Source organism: Carettochelys insculpta, chromosome 4 (assembly GCF_033958435.1).
Source record: "Carettochelys insculpta isolate YL-2023 chromosome 4, ASM3395843v1, whole genome shotgun sequence".
Classification (NCBI taxonomy): Eukaryota; Metazoa; Chordata; order Testudines; family Carettochelyidae; genus Carettochelys; species Carettochelys insculpta.
Genome location: NC_134140.1, coordinates 20,320,692 through 20,339,460, shown reverse-complemented (window position 1 = coordinate 20,339,460; position 18,769 = coordinate 20,320,692). Strand labels below are relative to the sequence as shown.

Genomic DNA, 18,769 nt, shown 5'->3' with positions numbered 1-18,769 from the left:
CTACTAGGATGATCAGTGGAATATACGAGTATTTTACAAAAGGATGTTTTTTAAAAGTTGTCTTGTTTAGCAAAACAAAATCAGAGAGAGGCTGTAATTGCTCTCTACAAATAAAACTGGGAAATAAAAACAAGGGGTGAAGAGCTGTTAATGTTTAAATACAGTGTTGGCACTTGGCACAAAACCAAATGGATATAAACTGGCCATCAATAAATTTAGCATAGAAATAAAAAGGTTTGTAACCATCAGAGGATTGAGGTTCTCAAAGAGCCTCCCAGTAGGTCCTGTGGGGGTAAACAAGATAATTCATGTTAAGATAAGTCCTAATATATTTTTGAATGAGACTGTATGATGGGGCAGCCTGCAGCAGTGAAAGTCTGGGTTCATCTAATGCTTCAGAGCTCAAGATATGGGGTTTTTTTCCTCTTTTTGTTTGCTTCATCATCAGATATGGCCATAACTGGAGATGAAACACTGGATGGGTTAGGCTGGTGCTCTGAGGTGGCACTGAGAATTTTCATTCAGCTACTTGGCTGGGGAATCTTACTCATGTCCTCAGGATCTTACAGATCATCATATTTGGTGTCTGTCAGATCAGACTGACAGACTAGAGGGGATATTTTACTTATATTAAAATTAAAATGCTAGTTTTTGTGTATTCTACTTGAATTTTAATGCAAATAGATGGGACTCTTCCAAATTCACAATCTATTTTTGACAATTTCATGATCATAGAATTTTTAAATGGTAAATTTCATGATTTCAGATATTTAAATATGAACTTTCACAGTGTTGTAATTGTAGGGATTCTGTCCCAAAAAGGAGCTGGTGGGTGTGACATTATTATATTGGGGTTGTGGTACTGCTTCTCTTCTGATCATCTGCTGTCACAGCCACAACAGCATTGCCTTCAGAGCTGGGCAGCTGGAGAGTGGTGGCTGCTGGCCAGGAACTGAGCTCTGAAGTCTGTGCTCTTGCTAGCAGCTGCACAGAAGTAAACATGGCTGGTATGGCATTGCCATCCTTACTTCAGTACTGCTGCCTGCAGAGCTGAAGTCTTTTTTCATGAGCTGCCACTCTCCAGCCACCCAGCACTGAAAACAGCAATACGGAGGTAAGGGTGACATGGGTATGGAATTGCCACCCTTATATCTGCATTGCTGCTGGCAGGGTGCCGCCTTCAGAGCTGGGCACATGGAGAACATTACAACCACGCTTTCTAGTTGCCCAGCTCTGAAGGCAGTACAGCAGTAAGCACGGCACTTCCATGACCCTCCTAAAATAACCTTGTGATTCTTCTGCAGCTCCCTTTTGGGTCATGACCTCCAATTTGAGAAACATATGTTTCCCCCATTAAATTTGTATAATATAGAGTAAAAGCACACAAATGGACATATTCCATGGGGGGCACCAGATTTCATGGTCCGTGATGCATTTTGCATAGCTGTGAATTTGGTAGTGCCCTACAAATAAAGTTTGACACACATCACAAGTGAACAATTAATCGTCAACGAGTAAATAAGAAATCTATCATTCACCGTTCATACATAGTAACATTAAGAAGCTGATTAAATGTAAATGGAACTATATAACTGCTTAAATAAATGTTTGTAGCTATGCCATAGTCCTCTTAATAACGAGGCAAACATTTTAATTTTTTCCAAGTAGTGAGAATGAATGAATCTTTTCTTTGAAAATAATTTTAAAAGAGCAAAAGCAAAACACAGTTCAAATAGATTATTTCAAATCAAGGTTTCCTGTTTGCTGATTTAAATCACAATTAAAATAAGTTATTTAAATCTCTTTGATGTTAAAAAATTCCCCCTACAGGCAAGGAACCGCAAGCCTTTGAGTGTGGGAGCTAGGGTCCTAAAGTTTTCAGGGTCCGGGCTCCCCACCAGTCTGCTAAATGAGCTTCTAAGCTGGCTGGAAAGCAGGCAGGTTGGGGATGGAAGGCAGAGTTTCCTTGGAACTCTGTTGAAATCAAACTGTCCTTGTGAAACATTTCAATTTTGCCCAATTGCCAAATTCCAAAAAGGAAAAAAAAAAAGTGTCATAACTTTTCCAACCAACTGTAATTTTGCAGCTCAACACAGACATTCCATTTGAGAGAGGAAAATGGAAAAAGATGTGGAGATGGATGTCAGAGAAGTGAACAAATGAGGCATTAGGCTATCACCGTTGTCTGAACAGACAGAACAATGGAATGAAAGACTAGATCAAAATGTGTAAGAAGGGCCAAAATTATACATGTCCTTGAAGCTAGTTTATGCAACTCATTGACATAAGATATTATTGAGGAACACTAGTAATAACTGAATTCAGAATTACATTAGCAAAGATTTTTAAAAGTTTAGAAGGAATATAATCCCTATACTTCCAGGCATAACAGATAAGGTTAGGAAGAAATGTCCCTATGTGCGGGTTATATTCTGTGACTGACTGTTTCAGATGCATCTAGTGTCAGCCATTGTCACAGAGAGGATATTGGACTAGATGGATGACTAGTCTCAGGTGCTCTTAGGATAATTAAACATGCCCCTCTGCAGGCAAGGAGCTAGAATTCATATCATGAGCAATGTGGTTTGATTAATGGGATGAGAACATGATTTAGCAATTGTGTTTATCTGTATTGGAATACTGGGGCTTTGTGTTCACAAATGTATAAGATACAAAGAAAAAACTTGTGGTGGAATTGACCTGAGTATTTGGGATTTATGAGCACTTGAAGGTGGCAGCAAAGCTCAACTGAAGAGATACAAATCCAGAATGTCAACGCCTTTTGGAAACGCAGCATAAATCTTCCTATTTGATAACAGCAACGAAGGGTCCTGTGACACCTTATAGACTAACAGAAAAGTTTTGAGCATGAGCTTTCATGAGCACAGACTCACTTCATCAGATGCTGGTCTTGGAAATCTGCCGGGCCAGGTATAAATAAGCCAGAGCAAGGATGGGGATAACAAGGTTAGCTCAGTCAGCAAGGGTGAGGCTTACTACCAGCAGTTGATCTGGAGGTGTGAACACCAAGGGAGGGGAAGCTGCTTTTGTATTTAGCCAGCCATTCACAGTCTTTGTTTAAGCCTGAGCTGAGGGTGTCGAATTTGCAGATGAATTGTAGCTCAGAAGTTTCTCTTTGGAGTCTGGTACTGAAATTTCTTTGCTGTAGGATAGCTACTTTTAAGTCTGCTACTGTGTGGCCTGGGAGATTGAAGTGCTCTCCTACGGGTTTTTGTATATTGCCATTTCTGATATCTGATTTGTGTGTTTATTCTTTTACGTAGAGACTGTCCAATTTGTCCGATGTATATAGCAGAGGGGCATTGCTGGCACATGATGGCATAAATTATATTGGTAGATGTGCAGCTGAATGAACCCACGATGGTGTGGCTGATCTGGTTAGGTCCTGTAATGGTGTTGCTGGTGTAGATATGTGGGCAGAGCTGGCAATGAGGTTTGTTGCATGGATGGGTCCCTGAGTTAGAGTGACTGTGGTGCGGTGTACAGTTGCTGGTTAGGATTTGCTTCAGGTTGGCAGGATGTCTGTGGGCAAGGACTGGTCTGCCTCCCAAGGCCTGTGAAAGTGGGGGATCATTGTCCAGGATGGGTTGTAAATCCATGATGATGCGCTGTAGAGGTTTTAGCTGAGGACTGTAGGTGATGGCTAGTGGTGTTCTGGTGGTTTCTCTCTTGGTCTTGTCCTGTAGTAAGAGGCTTCGTGGCACATGTGTGGCTCTGTTGATCTGTTTTTTCACTTCCTCAGGTGGGTATTGCAGTTTCAAGAATGCTTGGTAGAGATCCTGTAGGTGTTTGTCTCTGTCGGAGGGGTTGGAGCAAATGCGGTTATATCTTAGTGCTTGGCTGTAGACAATGGATCGTGTGGTGTGTCTGGGATGGAAGCTGGAGGCATGAAGGTAGGCGTAGTGGTACCAATGCCTGAGATGATGGGGCATCCAGGATTTCCAGGTTGTGGATCTTGGGTAGTAGGTAGAATAGCCCGGGACAGGGCTCTAGATGTGTGTTGGTATAGATCTGTTCTTGTGCTGGTGTAGGGAGTGTCCTGAGCAGATGGTGTAGTTTCTTAGTGTATTCCTCGGTGGGATCTAAGGAAAGTAGCCTGTAAAATTTGGTATTGGACAGTTGTCTGGAAGCCTCCTTCTGGTAGTCAGACCTGTTCATGATGACAGTAGCTCCTCCTTTATCTGCCTCTTTGATTATTATGTCAGGGCTGTTTCTGAGGCTGTGGATAGCATTGCGTTCTGCACGACTGAGGTTGTGAGGCAAACGATACTGTCTCTCCACAATTTCTGCCTGTGCGCATTCTATATATAGGTCCAGACTGTTATTTCTACCCTCAGGAGGAGTCCATGTGGAGTTATTCTTCTTGCGTTCTGGGATGTAGTGTGGTGCATCAGGGGGTGGAATGTAGCCAGACAAAGTCTCCCCCTTACAAGCCAGCTTGCTCATTGCCCCCCCCCCCCCACTGAGGAGCACACAGGGCACGGAAACGGCTGCTGACAGCACAGTCTTTGATGCCCTCATTGAGGCCCAGATATGCTAGCTTATCGTGACCCTGAGAAGCACAAAGTACAGCTAGAAGGCTAACAGGCCAGACTGTCAACATGAGGGGGGGGGGACCCTCAGAAATCACCCCAGCTGGCATTGATCAATATGATGCACACACACAATCACCCAGAAGGGGACGTGCCCCGCCCACACAAAAGAATGTCCTGTACTCCTAAATTGCTTATCTCTTGTCTTACAAGTGCAAACTAAGTAAGAAATGCCCTTGTAACAAACTGGAGTCACAAAGGCAGACCAGTATGATCTGGCACCATAGATAAGAAAGAGAATACATAACCCAAAAGGGGGTATAAAAGATGGGTCCAGCAGAACTCTAACTTTGAGTGCATTTCCACCAACTACCTGCTGGTCGGGTCAGGTGATTGCCTCCCGAGGTCCACAACTGGGGACGCCCAACCTCGTATTCTTCTTTCCGCGGAACTGAGTGACCGATCCGGCTTGGCTACGCTGGTATCGAGAGACGCAGAGAGGGTAAGATACACCCATGCTAGGTCTCTGACTTTTTTGTGCACAGCTAAAGAATTAGAGCTCTGTAACTAGATGTCATTGTGCCAAGATATCATTGTGTTAGATGGTAACAGATATCTTTGTATTGGATTGTAACGTAACTTGTTAACACCTGTATTTTGCTAGCATATAAGAAGTAAACAATAGCCTTTTGTAACCGCACGCTTATAACTGTAGCTTAAATAAACTTGTAACTAGTTAAGCTCTGAGCCTAACCATTTTGTTAACCCTTTTGTCACTGCAACACAGCCGGCACAACAAAAAGAACTTTAACCGTTTGGTTACTACAGCCTGGCCGTGGGTGAGTGTGCTAGGAGCTGCCTGCTCTAACAGTAAAAAACTGGGTTGTTTAGGACCCAGGGGAGTCCTCACCGCACATTACCTGGCCACCGGCTAACACACATACAGAATGGGAAGTGACTGTCTAGGAAAGAGAATGGCAGAAAGGGATCTAAGGGTTATAGACCACAAGGTACATATGAGTCAACAGTGTGATGCTGTTGCAAAAAAAAAAAAAGCAAACATGATTCTGGGATGCATTAACAGATGTGTTGCGAATAAGACTCGAGAAGTCATTCTTCCGTTCTACTCTGTTCTGGTTAGGCCTCAATTGGAGTATTGTATCCAGTTCTGGACATGGCATTTCAAGAAAGATGTAGAGAAATTGGAAAGGGTCCAGAAAAGAGCAACAAGAATGATCAAAGATCTAGGGAACATGACCTATGAAGAAAGGCTGAAAGAACTGAGCTTGTTTTGTTTGGAAAAAAGAAGATTGAAGGGGAACACGATAGCAGTTTTCTGGTATCTAAAAGGGTGCCGTAAGGAGGAGGGAGAAAACTTTTCTTCTTGGCCTCTGAGGATAGAACAAGAAGCAATAGGCTTAAACTGCAGCAAGGGAGGTTTAGGCTGGACATTAGGAAAAAGTTCCTAACTGTCAGGGTGGTCAAACACTGGAATAAATTGCCTAGGGAAGTTGTGGAATCTCCATCTCTGGAGATATTTAAGAATAGGTTATATGAATGTCTATCAGGGATGGTCTAGACAGTACTGGGTCCTGCCATGAGGGCAGGGGGCTGGACTCGATGATCCACATCCAGGATCCACATGTAGATGTGTGCCCTAGACCACAGCACGGTGCAGTACATCAATCGCAAGGGGTACCACCCTGTCGTCCTGCAGGCCCTGGTGGACCACTCAGTTGGTTCACTGATGTCTACGTCGGGCGGTCAGGCTGTGCACATAACACTACGGTCTTCCTGAACTCTGGCCTGTCCCAGACGACGGAGGCAGGCATGTATGCCCCCTGGCATGACATAGCTGTTGGGAACATGCACATGCCCTTGTGCATGGTGGAGGATGCAGCATACCCCCAATGCCAGGGCTAATGTGTCCATACACGGGCCACCTGGACCACAGCAAGGAGCTCTCCAATGCCCATCTCAAGTGCACACATTATCAGGTCATGTGCACCTTGCAAGGTGAGGTTTTGCTGCCTCTTCACCCACCTGGACATGGGGGAGACCTTCGTTCCTGAAGTGGTGGCTGCGTGTTGCGCCTTCCGCAATATTGTGGAGTGAAAAGGGGGAGGTCTTTCTCCCAGGGTGTGGGGGTGGATGTCAACCATAGCTTCAAGGTGGACATGGATGGGGTCCACATCAGGGAGGGCTTACCAGCAAGCTTCAGCCACAGCCCCAAGTTACCCTCCCCAGGGCGCACCCAGTGTGGTCATTGGGTCCCCAGTCCCACCCTGCCCCCACCACAGCCCCTCACTTCACTTACTCACCCTTCCACAACCACTCCCCAAGAATGAATGATACAAGAGTGGGAAAAGAATAAAACCATTCCAGCAGCTGCTTCTGTGGCTGGTTCTGTCTCATCAGGGCGACCACATACAGGTGGAGTAACTCGTTCTCCGTGGAGTGACACACCTGTTGCATATGGGCCCAGACCCGTGATAGTGGGGTGCCAGCTCCAGCCCGTGCAGGTCTGGGGCTGGCTGGCGCTGAGTGGCAGACAGGAGTGTCTGTTCCTGGCAAGGTGGTGGCACTGCCCAGCCCTGTGATGGTGCAGCTGTATGGACAAGGAGAAAGAGAGATGGTGTGTAACTTCCCCACACAGCCTCTAGGGCTCTGTCCCCCACCCAACGTAAGCAGTGGCCCCTGCCCCTGCCCCATGGGACGTGGCTGTGCCATGGCCACAGCCATTTGCGCCCTGCATGTTGGGCCCTGTCTCATGGCAACCCCATGGGGCCTCAGGGACCAGGCTGACCACTGCACCTCTCAGCCCCCATGCCCAATGGGCTAGTGGCCCGGGGGGCATCTGACCACAGAGGGGACTCCACCTGGCTGGCAGGCAAGCTGGGCACATCTTGGCCTTTCCTGGGACCCCCCCCGCAGCATGCATGCAGCCCACGGCACTGTCCACGTGCTGGGGGCACACTCCTCAGTGGCATCTGTGGGGTCAGGCCATAGCCCATGTGGCTGACCTGCTCTCCCAGCCGTGGCAGGGTCAGGTGGGCCACCCCCCTGCCGTGGCCACATAGCCACTGCAGCCTCCCATGGGGCTGGCAGTGGGCTGGTGCCTGTGCTGAGGACTGACTGCTGGATCTTGATGGGACATGCTGCCAGGCACATGTTTGCACATGCTGTGCCCGCAGCTTGAGGTGCTGCCCAGGGCAGCCTAATGAGTCACGCAGCATGCCCCATGCGTGCTCTCCCCTATGACTCAGGGGGTGTGACCCATGGGATACTCACCAGACAGTCCTCCAAAGAGATCCAGAGACATCCAGGGTGTCACCTTGCTGGAGGGGCCCGAGTCCAGGGCAATGGTCAGGATCCCCAGGCTGGACTCAAGGCCTGTGTTTGGCTCAGGACATGCCCTCGGCAGTGTCCCCAGCTGCTCCAGCACTGGTGGCAGTGCGACAGCCTCCTCTGTTGTGTCAATGGCCATTGACCACTTGGCACCATCGTTGCCTCCCAGGAGGTGATGGAGCTGTGTGTAGTAGGGGCAGGTGGCCGTGCCTGTCCTCTATCTGTGGTGTGCATCCCAGGCCCACATGTGCCCCTGCCACAGCCCTTGACCTTAGCTCGCATCTGCTCCAGGGTGTGGGCAGGGTGTCTTCTGTCAGCCAGTGCTGTGGTGAGGTGCGTATACCCTGGGGCGTTGCACCTCTTGGCTAAGGGGTCTAAGAGCATGTCCTCCTCAGCCCATAGGCTGAGCAGGTCCCCCAGCTCCAGCCTGGTCCAGGAGGGGGCCAGGCCTTTGCTGCCCCAGGGTGGGTCCATGGATGCCTCTGACGACTCCCCATGGGCCCTTGTACCTGGCTGTGAGGAATGCTGGGCAGACAGGGAGCACACCGCTGCTCGCACACTCTCAGCTTCCTGCCATGGGGTTTCTGGGGCTCCCTGCAGCTTTAAGAGTAGCTGGGGCAGAGAGCATCGAGATGTGCTTGCTGTGGCAGGGCATCCCCACTACCCAGCTGACAGGCACCATGGAGGATCGTTCTGTTGACAAAAGTCCCCTAAAGCCCCCCCACCCCATGTCTCCTCACAGCTTTTTTGTCACCAGAATCAGTGGACAGAAGTGTTATGCCTCTTCGGGGAGAGGCAGAACACCGTCGGCGCTGTCAGAACCAAGGCTTTGTAGGTGTTATTTTAAAAAAAAAAAAAAAAGAGTTTGATGAAAGCAGCGTACTGAGCGCTTGAAGAGAAATAGTTAAGGAAGCTAGTCTTACATTCTTCGCTTTTGAAGTAAATACATTGGCTAGGGCTGCACTAGCGAGTTTTGTCGACAAAACTCAGGGAGTGTCCACACACTATATGCGTTTTGTCAACACACTGGACAAAATGCATATTGTGTGTGGACACTCCCCGAGTTTTGTCGACAAAACTCTAGTGCAGCCCTAGCCAATGTGTTCACTTCAAAAGCAAAGCTAGTCTTACATTCTTCCTTAACTATTTCTTCTCAAGCGCTCAGTACACTGCTTTCATAAAACTCTTTTTTTTTTAAAGTAGCACCTACAAAGCCTTGGTGTAATTTATTCAGATCTCTGTGCACCCTAGATGTTATAAATGTTAACTACGTCCATCAGCAAAGCTGGAATGCATCAAACACAAGAACTCCATTTTCCCTAGCGTACTCTTGCATATTCAATCCTCGACTCAACAAAACACTGAAGCACACGTTCAGCTTCAAGTACACCATTCAGTCCAGCGTAATGCCTTGTCTATCTTACATTTTGACACTTTTGACTATAGTTAAATTGGCAAAGTCCTAGCTACACTAGAGAGTGTTTATTGCGGTATGACATATTCTGGTTCAATGAAGTGAAGTAAACTTACGTGGGTACGAAGCAGTTCATCTACCAGTATAACTGTGTCCACTCTAGAGCTTTTTTCAGCATAAATGTCAGTAAAAAAAAAAAAAGTCACACCTCTTAATGAGATAGGTTATGCCAATAACACTTTTTTAAGTCTGGAGCAGACCTAAATCAATGAAACTTAAGTAAGGGCTTAAATTTAAGCATTTACGTGAGTGCTGAGCTGCATAGAGATTGACAAAGGACTCTTTTTGTGGCAGTACACGCCGGTACTGCATACTGGAACCTCCTTGCCAGGGTTCCCAGGGCTGGAGCTGCCGGCGGGGCTCAGCACCCCAGCCAGCTCCCAGCCGCGGGGCTGCCAGAGCCTGCACCAGTCCCACAGCAGTGGGAAACTGGCACCTGGAGCTCCTACCAGCCCTGCAACAGGGGGAAACAGGAGGTGGGAGCCAGGAGCCAGAGTCCCCGCTGCCACACAGCAACCAGGAGCTGGAACCCCTACTGGCCCCACAGCAGGGCAGGGACCTGGGAGGCTTCCATGGGGCTGGCAGCCAAAGCCCTGGCACCCCACAGCAGAGTGGGGCTGGGAGGTGGAGCCCCCACTTGCCCAGCAGCAGCAGGGGCTGGGACCTGGAGCCACCACTACCCCCTGGCAGCCCAAGCCATGGGAACCTGGTGGGGGAGGGGAAGCAAAGAGCCATACCGGCACCTCGCTTTTATAAAAAAAGCATTGGAATGACCCATGTATAACCGTAAAGCATGTTGCTGCATCGAGGCAGGTACCTCCACCCATATACTTTCGTTATAAAATGAGTTATTTTCGATTAAAGAAAAACAACAAGAAAACATAAGTAAAGTGTCCACAAGTGTCTGCAGACCCCAGCCAACAAGCACACAAGGACAGGGCACACATCCGGGAGGCCCTGTGGGAGAGTTTCGCCCGTGGCCCCCAATGACCCTCCCCAGGGCACCACCAAGGGGGCACCTTGGGCTCGCTCTCCTACCCCCTCACTACCACCACCCCTTCCTTCAGCCACCCACATCCCCAACCCCCACCCAACAAGGACAGATGTGGAGGGTGGTGCTCAATAAAAGCCTCTTACTTAGAGGATAGCTCAGTGGTTTGAGCACTGGCCTGATAAACCCAGGGTTGTGAGCTCAGCCCTTGAGGGGGCCATTTAGGGATCTGGGGCAAATAGATTTAAAAAAAACCAAGGGATGGTGCTTGGTCCTGCCAAGAGGGTAGGGGACTAAACTCAATGTCCTCCCAAGGTCCCTTCCAGCTCTATGAGATGCGTACCAAAACAGAACTGTGTAAAAAACATACATTCATGAAAAAAGTATTTACCACATGCAATATGCATGACTATATACAATGGGGGGCTTGGGAAAAGGGGAGGGCATCTCAGCAGGGTTGGGGTCATCACTCCAAGGAGAGCATAGAGGGCCATGAGCCACCTTGGCTGTGGGATCCCCTCCAGTCTCAAGTTTGGGGTCTTTGCTAGGCTGGGATCACTGGGAGTTACGGCAGTGGGAGGGGTTCAGCGGGGGGGTGGGCTCAGTGAGGGGTGCAGGTTGGTCTCTGGGTTAGGGGCACCAGCCCTGTCCGTTGCCCACCGCAGGGCCTGCAGCAACACTTGGGACGTGGGGTCAGAGGGAGCAGAGGTGGGAGCCAATGTCTAAGACCCGGTCCACCTAGGCCAGCCATTGGTCTGAGGCCCATGCCCACTCCTACTGCCCGTCCTCTTCCCACTGTACCTGCTACTCCACTATGTCATTTTGCCGCCAGAGGGCAGCAGTGTAGGCCTGAAGGATGTTATTGTCCAGGCAGTGGTCCCTCCGGCTGTGGGCACACCCTGGGGTGGAGGGTTACCATCTCTTGGCTCTGGCTCCTCCCTGAGGCTGCCCGCCTGGGTGAGGTGGCTGAGCCGGCCCTCAGACAGTGTAGCTGCAAGGAGGGAGGAGGAGATGGTGAGGGACTTGGGCAAAGGGGGAGCATCTCAACAGGGGAGGCATTACTTTGAGGAGAGCCATAAGCCACCTTGGCTGTGGCTGTGTAAGGAGGGTGAATGGAGATGGCATTCCCACAGCATAGCCCCGAGGCCTGCCCCTCACCCCCTGTGAGCAACAGCTTCCATCCCCAAGATGGAGCTGTCCCCAGTGCGTGTGCTTATGCCCCCTGTATGGTGGACCCTGCAACACACAGACCCTGCGGCATCATGGGGACCAGCCTGACTGCAGCCCCCGCCCCGGCCCAAAAGGCTAGCAGCCCGGGGTGGGGGTCTGGCTACAGAGGGGTCCCCACATGGATGGCGGGCAAATCAAGTGCAGCCTGGCCCTCCCTGGGGTTCCCCAACATGCATGTCGCTCACAGCACTGTCCACAGGGCAGGTGCCGCCTGTTGCCTGTGAGCCTGCCCGCAAGTGGAGGGCCACATGCCTCTGTGGTATGTGTGGGGTCGGCCTGTTGCCTATGTGGCTGGCCCGCTCCCAGCCGTGGCAGAGACAGGTGGGCCCCTGGGGCACGTGTGGCCCCTCCCCGTGGGGCTGACAGTGAGCCAGTAGCCATGTGTGGTGGCTGCCTGCTGGCTCCAGATGGGATGCCCTGCTACTTTCATTGGTGCACTTGCTGGGCCCATGGCTTGGGTTCCTGCCCAAAACATCCTGGTCAGGCCCATGGCATGCCCCACCTGCCCTCCCCAGCCCAGTGGTGTGTGACCCATGGGGTACTCACCAGATGGTCCTGCAAACAGGTCCCAAGACACCCATGCCAATGTTGGGGCACTGGAAGGGGCCGAGTCCAGAGCAATGATGAATGTCCCCTGGATGGACTTGGGGTCTGAGGGTGGGTCCTGGTGCACCATCTGCATCAGGGGGGCCTCCTTCTCGGTGTCCACCATCTCCTGGCTGGGTGCACCATTGTCACCCCCAAGGAGGTGGTCCATAATAGGGGCAGGTAGCTGTCCCTGCCCCCCGACCTCCACCGTACAGCTGGGCATGCATGTAGCCCTGGTAAAGCTCCATCACCTTGGCCCGCACCTGCACCAGATGTGGGTGGGGTGGCCATGGTCAGCCAGGGCTCCGACGAGGCAAGCATACCCCGGGGCATTGCCATGTTTTGCAGTGGGGTCCAGCAGCACCAGCTCATTGCCCCAGAGGGACAGCAGGTCCCGGAACTCAGAACTGGACCATGAGGGGGCCTGCATCCTGGCACGCCTCTCTGGCACCCTGGGAGGGGCCAGCAGGGTCTTGAGCAGCCTGGGACATGTTTGTGGTTGTTGGGAGTGGCTGCCAAGGTGTGGTGCCATCCACATGCTGCTAGCCTGCAGACACGCCTCCAGCTTCCTGCATGGGGTTTCTGGGGCTCCCTGTGTTTTTAAAAGCAGCCAGAGGCACAGACCATACAGCCATGATTGCAGTGAGGAGGGGGCCTCCCAGCTCCAGCTGGCCGGCGCCATGGAGGACCCCTCTGTCAACAAAAGGGCCCTGGAGCATCACACAGCTGTTTTCTCAACAGAAGACTGTCAAGAGAGATGTTATACCTGAGCAGAGAGAGGTCTAATGCTGCCAGCAGATGGGCCAGGTTTTGTCAGAAAGTTCCTTGACAAAGCACATTTTGTGTGTAGCTGCTCCGCGTTTTTTTTTTTTTTTCAACAAAAGCCCAGTTTTGTCAGAAAAAGCCTCTCGTGTAGACACAGCCTTTGTGTTGGTATCTTTGCTACATTTTACGACACTAAATATTAATAGATATGTAGTGCATTTAAAACTGTCAGTGCAATGCTAACTCAAATAATTCTTTGGAGATAAGTTTCATTAGGAAACTTGTGCGTGAACCTGAGAAATTTGAAAAGAAGAATCACTGTCACTCAGTGATTTGTATTTAAGAGTTTATGCTGTTTGTGCTCTGCACTGTTTCTTTACATTAGAGTGTATAAGAAAAACACCTTTGCTAGATAGGAAACAAAAAAAGAGAGAGAGATTTTGCTCTGCTTTAACAAAACTCTTTTGTTCAGTGTTATGTAGCAAAAGCAATGGTGCTATTGTGGTCCTTTGAGGATTGCTGCCAGTAATTTAACAATAGTTGGAAAAATACAGTAAGGAAGCTTTTAGTCCCCATCAAAAAATATAACTCGTCTTACCCTGGGTCTGTCCCACAAAAGCTCATCACTGAATAAATTGTTCTGTTAAAATGCTACATGACTGCTGTTTTGTTTCGTTTTACCCTGATTCAGACAGCACTAGTCCACAAAAAGGGTTTGATGTGTCATGATTCCAGCTAAACCAGTTTTTAACACAGTTTGGGTGGCAAGCATTAGAGCCAGGCTGAATAAATGGGTTCTAGCTTGTTTTTGTTCCCGGGGAGAGTGCTTTTGGCCCAATACCAGAAACCACTGGTTTTAGAGAAGCTGCTATGAGAGTTGCTGGCAGTTCTCTGCCAAAACACCAACCTTACTGTTCAAAGTGTGCTACTAACTTGGCAGCCTGTTAAATCCACCTAGCAGCTGTTTGTATTCACACACTGCGTTCCTGACTCCTTGCCAAAACCACTATGGAAGTACAACATAGGAACTACAGTGCCTCTTCAGCTGACAGACATATTCCAGATGAAGCCAGTAATCATGGAACCATAGGGACAGAAAGGACTGCAAGGGTTATCTAGTCCAACCCCCTGCCAAGACACAGGATTTGTTGCATCTAACCCATCCAAGACAGTTGGCTACCCTGTCTCCTTTTGCAGCCCTCCAGTGAAGGAGCTTCTGCAGCCTCCAGAGGCAGTCTGTTCCATTGTTCTGCTGTTCTTCTAGTTCAGAGGTTTTAGTCTATAGTTTAGAGATTTAGTCTAAATCTGTTGTGCTGTAATTTGAATACATTGCCTCTTGTGCCGCTCTCTGTGGAAAGAGCATGATTTTTCTCCTTTTTTATGGCAGCCTTTGAAGTATCTGAAGATCGTTATCCCAGCCCCTTTAATCTCCTTTCTTCCAAAATAAACATACCCAATTCCTTCAGCATTGCCTACATGGCATGCATTTCATCCCTTTGATCATCTTTGTCACATTCCTCAGGATTCTTTCCAGCTTCTCTACATCCTTTCTATACACTGGTACCAAAACAGGACACAGGCCTAACCAGTGCTATTTAGAGACTTACAATCACCTCCTGTAACTTGCATGCTTTGCTTCTCTTATGGCAACCTACAGTTGCATTTGCCTTTTTCCCCAAGAGCATCACATTGCTGACTAATCTTGAGGTGGGGATTCACCACAACTCCCAGACCCTTTTCAGCACTACTGCTGCCAGCTCAGTCTTCTCCCATTCCATATTTGGGATTTCTTCCCAAAGTGCAGCACCTTACACTGTGACAAGTATCTGTAAGATCTCCCCATTAGACTCTGACAATGGCTCATATCCCCCTGTCTGACCTGACTTGTTTTTCCCTCTTTTGATACCTACTATTGATAATGGGCCATTTCCATCTTGCTGAATAGACTTTGTCAGCTGTGGCCCTCCCTTTTTCTGGGACTCCATTCTTTAAATACCCCTCTGAAACCAGCCCCCACTCATGCATCTGATGAAGTGGATCTTTGCCCACAAAAGCTTATGCTCCAAAATATCTGTTAGTCTATAAGGTGCCACAAGACTTCTTGTTGTTCTCACACCTTACGTTGCCTTTGCTGAATCTACCTAATTCTTGGCAATGAAAAATGTATCATGGACCATGAAATCTGGTTCCCTTCCCCACAATGAAATCTTGCCTTTTGTGTGATTTTTATCATGTTATACCACTGCCACAGGGGAAACTAGCGATTCTCCAATTGCAGGTCCTCAGACAAAAGGCAGTTGCAGGGGGGAGGGGAGGGCTGCTGTCTTGCCACCCTTACTTCTACACTGCCTTCAAAGCAGCATGGTTGGAGAGTGGTGGCTGTTGGCTGGGTGCCCACCTCTGAAAGCACCTTCCTGCCAGCAGCAGTACAGAAGTAAGGGTGGCAATACCTAATGACAGTTCGCTGGTCTGCACAGAGGCTCCCAGGCATCCGGCCTTTAACTCTTGCACAATTCTCTTCAGCTGTCCAGCTCTGAAACAGGAATTTATAAGGATGAAAGCATTTCATAAAGGACATTTAAGGCACAGGATACTTCCATTTTAGTTAGTTTTGGAGCCAAATACTTACATGTAAAGAACATCCAGCTATCACTGACTGCTCCTGGAGACATATTTGTATCAGGAATCTTTTCAAGAATTTGGATTTCTAACCCATAAAATTAAGAAAATAATTACTATTACTTACTGAAGTCTGCCTGACCCTAAGACTGTCCAAAAATTCAAAGAGCCACATTCACCTGAGTCATTCAGATTCCAAATGACTTACACCAGCTGTACGGTTGGCTGATATGGCTCCATCTGAATGTGTGCTTATGACAGCTGTCACCCACGGGGTTTGAGGGGAGACAGATAGAATTTCTGGGCCCTTGGACAGTGCAGGACTTTAGATGGAAGGGGTGGGGCTGGGCCAGTAAGCCTTCAGGACCACCTGGAGCACACCATGCTGACCCCACTTGTTGGAACAAATTCTGAACACTGTATGAAGGAAGCAGGAGGGTTTATTACACACAGCTCTGGTGGAGTGGCACTTTGCCCATCAGGACTCAGTGAAGCACTGACAGGCAATAGATTACAAATGATTACGTACATTATTCATGGGCAGGGGAGGAACTATGACATGGGTGTCACCCATGCCTGGATAGGTTCGAGCAGCAAGAAGAAATGAGCACAGTAAGCAATCAGGACGGTGGGGGGGCAGTACCTGGCTGGGGAGGCAGCACCTGGCTTGTGGCATGGGAGAGGGGGGCGGCACCTGGTTTGGGAGAGATGGGGTTGTGTTGAGCATTTAATTCCTTTTGGACACCACCGCTCTAGCAGCATTACCAACACTTCCACGGCTTAGTGAGTTCTTAGACGACATTTGGGGTAAATTAGAGTTAAATAACAGCACAGAACACTGAGAGCCAGGACTAGTGGCCATAAACAAGCTTTATGGGATCATGGAAAACTTGGCCACCCCCATATTGAGTGGATATCCGGCGAACTAAAATCATGCTGGATCACAGATATTGACAGATGAGTGTATGCCAGATTAGAGAGGTTCAACCTATATTACCAGAGATAATCGGCATTAATAATTTTTTGACTTGCTGTCATTTTTAAAATAATTCGAGCCAACTATTTTACAACTGTTGGTGCCTCTGACAATATTTAATACGGCAACATAAAGAAAAATACAAGATCAGCCTCACTTTTAAAGATTATGACTGTTATTATTATTTAATAATTATATGGCCATACCACCCGGACACCTTAGTCAGGATCAAGTTTGATTTGATATTCGATGCTGTGAAAACACATATTAAGATTGGCAAAAATTTTCAAAAGTGCCTGCCCACATTAATTCAAAGCTGAAGTCCCCTATCCACAAGTCTCAGTCTCATTGGCTGTGTCTATACTACAAAAATAACTTCAAAGTTGCTTACTTCAAAGTACAACTTTGAAGTATGCAACTCTGAAGATGAGTGTCTACACAGACCCTACTTCGAAGCTGAACTTTGAAGTAGGGCACTACTCCATTCCTGGGAATGGGGTAAGGACTTCAAAGTTGGGCTCCCTACTTAGAAGTTAACTTCAAAGTAAGGGAAAATGTACATAGACTCTCTGCTGGCTACTTCGATGTAGTGCCTAACTTCAAAGTTAGTTCCTAGTGTAGACGCACCCATTGAAAGTCAGAGAGACTCAGCTCTGGAAGCCTATGTCACTTTTGAAAATGGGACTCATAGAAATCGAGCACCACTAAAAATTCTGCCCACTGTCCATGCCTTGGAGCCTACAGTCTAAAGACACAACAAAGAAAGGATGGGAAAGTAGAAGGATGGGACACAGTCAAGTTTTACATACCTTTAAATGTCGCATTAATAATTAATCAGCTGTTTCAATCTATCTATCTATAATTACATAGCTGACTTCTAATAGCAGGGTGGCCATATGTCCCCTTTGAGCAAGGACATTCCCCTTTTTTAAGACCAGTCCCAGAATATCAACTTCTTTTCCACACAAAAATATGCATTTTCCCAGTTTACCAGCAGTCAGGTGTGCCACCCTAGGAGGGTGCAAAGTAATGCTGAAGGGGAGCAGCAATGCAAGGTGCCAAGCAGCAGTGCTTGGGGGTGGGGCGGCGGACAGCCCTAGCTATAGTCAGCATGGGGCTCGGGCCCTCAGTCACAGCTGTGGTTGGCATGCAGCTTCAGGGGTGCTCAGCCCCAGCTGCAGCAGTGGGTTTGCAGCTCTGGCAAGGCCTTTGCATAGGGAAGGGTGATGTGTGACTTGAGCGAGCCGCAGTTGTCCCACTTTTACCGTAGGAAATATGGTCACCCTGTCTACTAGGCATCAGGGCAGCGAGAGTAGAAGTAGGAGAAGGCAACTGGAGGAATAATGGATTGTAGCCTTTCCCAGCTGGGAAGAAATATCGTGCCACCTGCTCACCCCAAAAATCTCCAGGGTGCATGGTTTCTCCACAGAGACAGGGCAAAAGGGACCCAGCGACTCAAAATGTCCTGGGGCTCTCAGCCACAGCTGTTACCACAGAAGCAGTGGCGGCCGGAGGCCTGGTTCTTTTAATCAGCACCCGAGCACTGTGCAGTCTGTTCTGGAAAGCTCTGAGGGCTCAGGGGTCTGCAGCATGTTCCAGGCAGCACCAAGGGCTGTCTGACCCCAGCCACAGCCCTTCTGCCTGAAGCCCTGGCCCTTTCAGAAGCACAGAGCCAGTCCCCTCACACACACATTGTCCAGGGGCCCAACCACTCTGCACAGATTTCAAACATTCCATCAGAACAATTCTGGCACAAATCATTTAAGAGACCGCTGAAATCAAAACGTCTTTGTTTGCCAAATGGGCATTTTGTACCTGGTGTCCTAGAAGCAGAGGATTCCCCTCTGGCCAGGAAATTAATGCAGGAATCTTCACAACAGACCACACAGTTGGAGCGGAATTTAGCGTCTGGCAAGAACAACAGAATTTGACAGGACAAATCAATAGTTGAGGACACAATTCAAAACAACAGGGGTGGGGAAAGGGAAGAGAGGCTTAATTGAAGCTACCTAGTAAAGGTTTGCCTCAGGTGGGCCTAATTATCATTAGTGTTCAGATGAGTCAGACTTTAGAATAATGTGGACAAATACACTCCTCATGATGTCATAAGGTTGCTCTGTAAATACCAAGCTCAGCTGCCTAAACTTCCTGCACTCCTCCTCTCTTCACACCAACACAAGTGACAAATGCCCTGATTCAACAGCCATGCCACATCCAACTAGAGT

At 48.7% G+C, this 18,769-nt stretch overlaps 1 protein-coding gene across 1 annotated transcript in view; it reads right to left on the bottom strand.

Annotated features, from left to right (window-relative positions):
- Positions 1-18,462, bottom strand: part of MSANTD1 (Myb/SANT DNA binding domain containing 1) — a gene marked incomplete at its 5' end in the record, with an annotated part of 67,660 nt that extends 49,198 nt beyond the window's left edge. Inside the window, one exon of the mRNA XM_074991709.1 lies at positions 18,360-18,462. Within this exon, the coding sequence (XP_074847810.1) occupies positions 18,360-18,462 (103 nt within the window). The remainder of the gene's footprint in view (positions 1-18,359) is intronic.
- Positions 18,463-18,769: the final 307 nt, after the last annotated feature.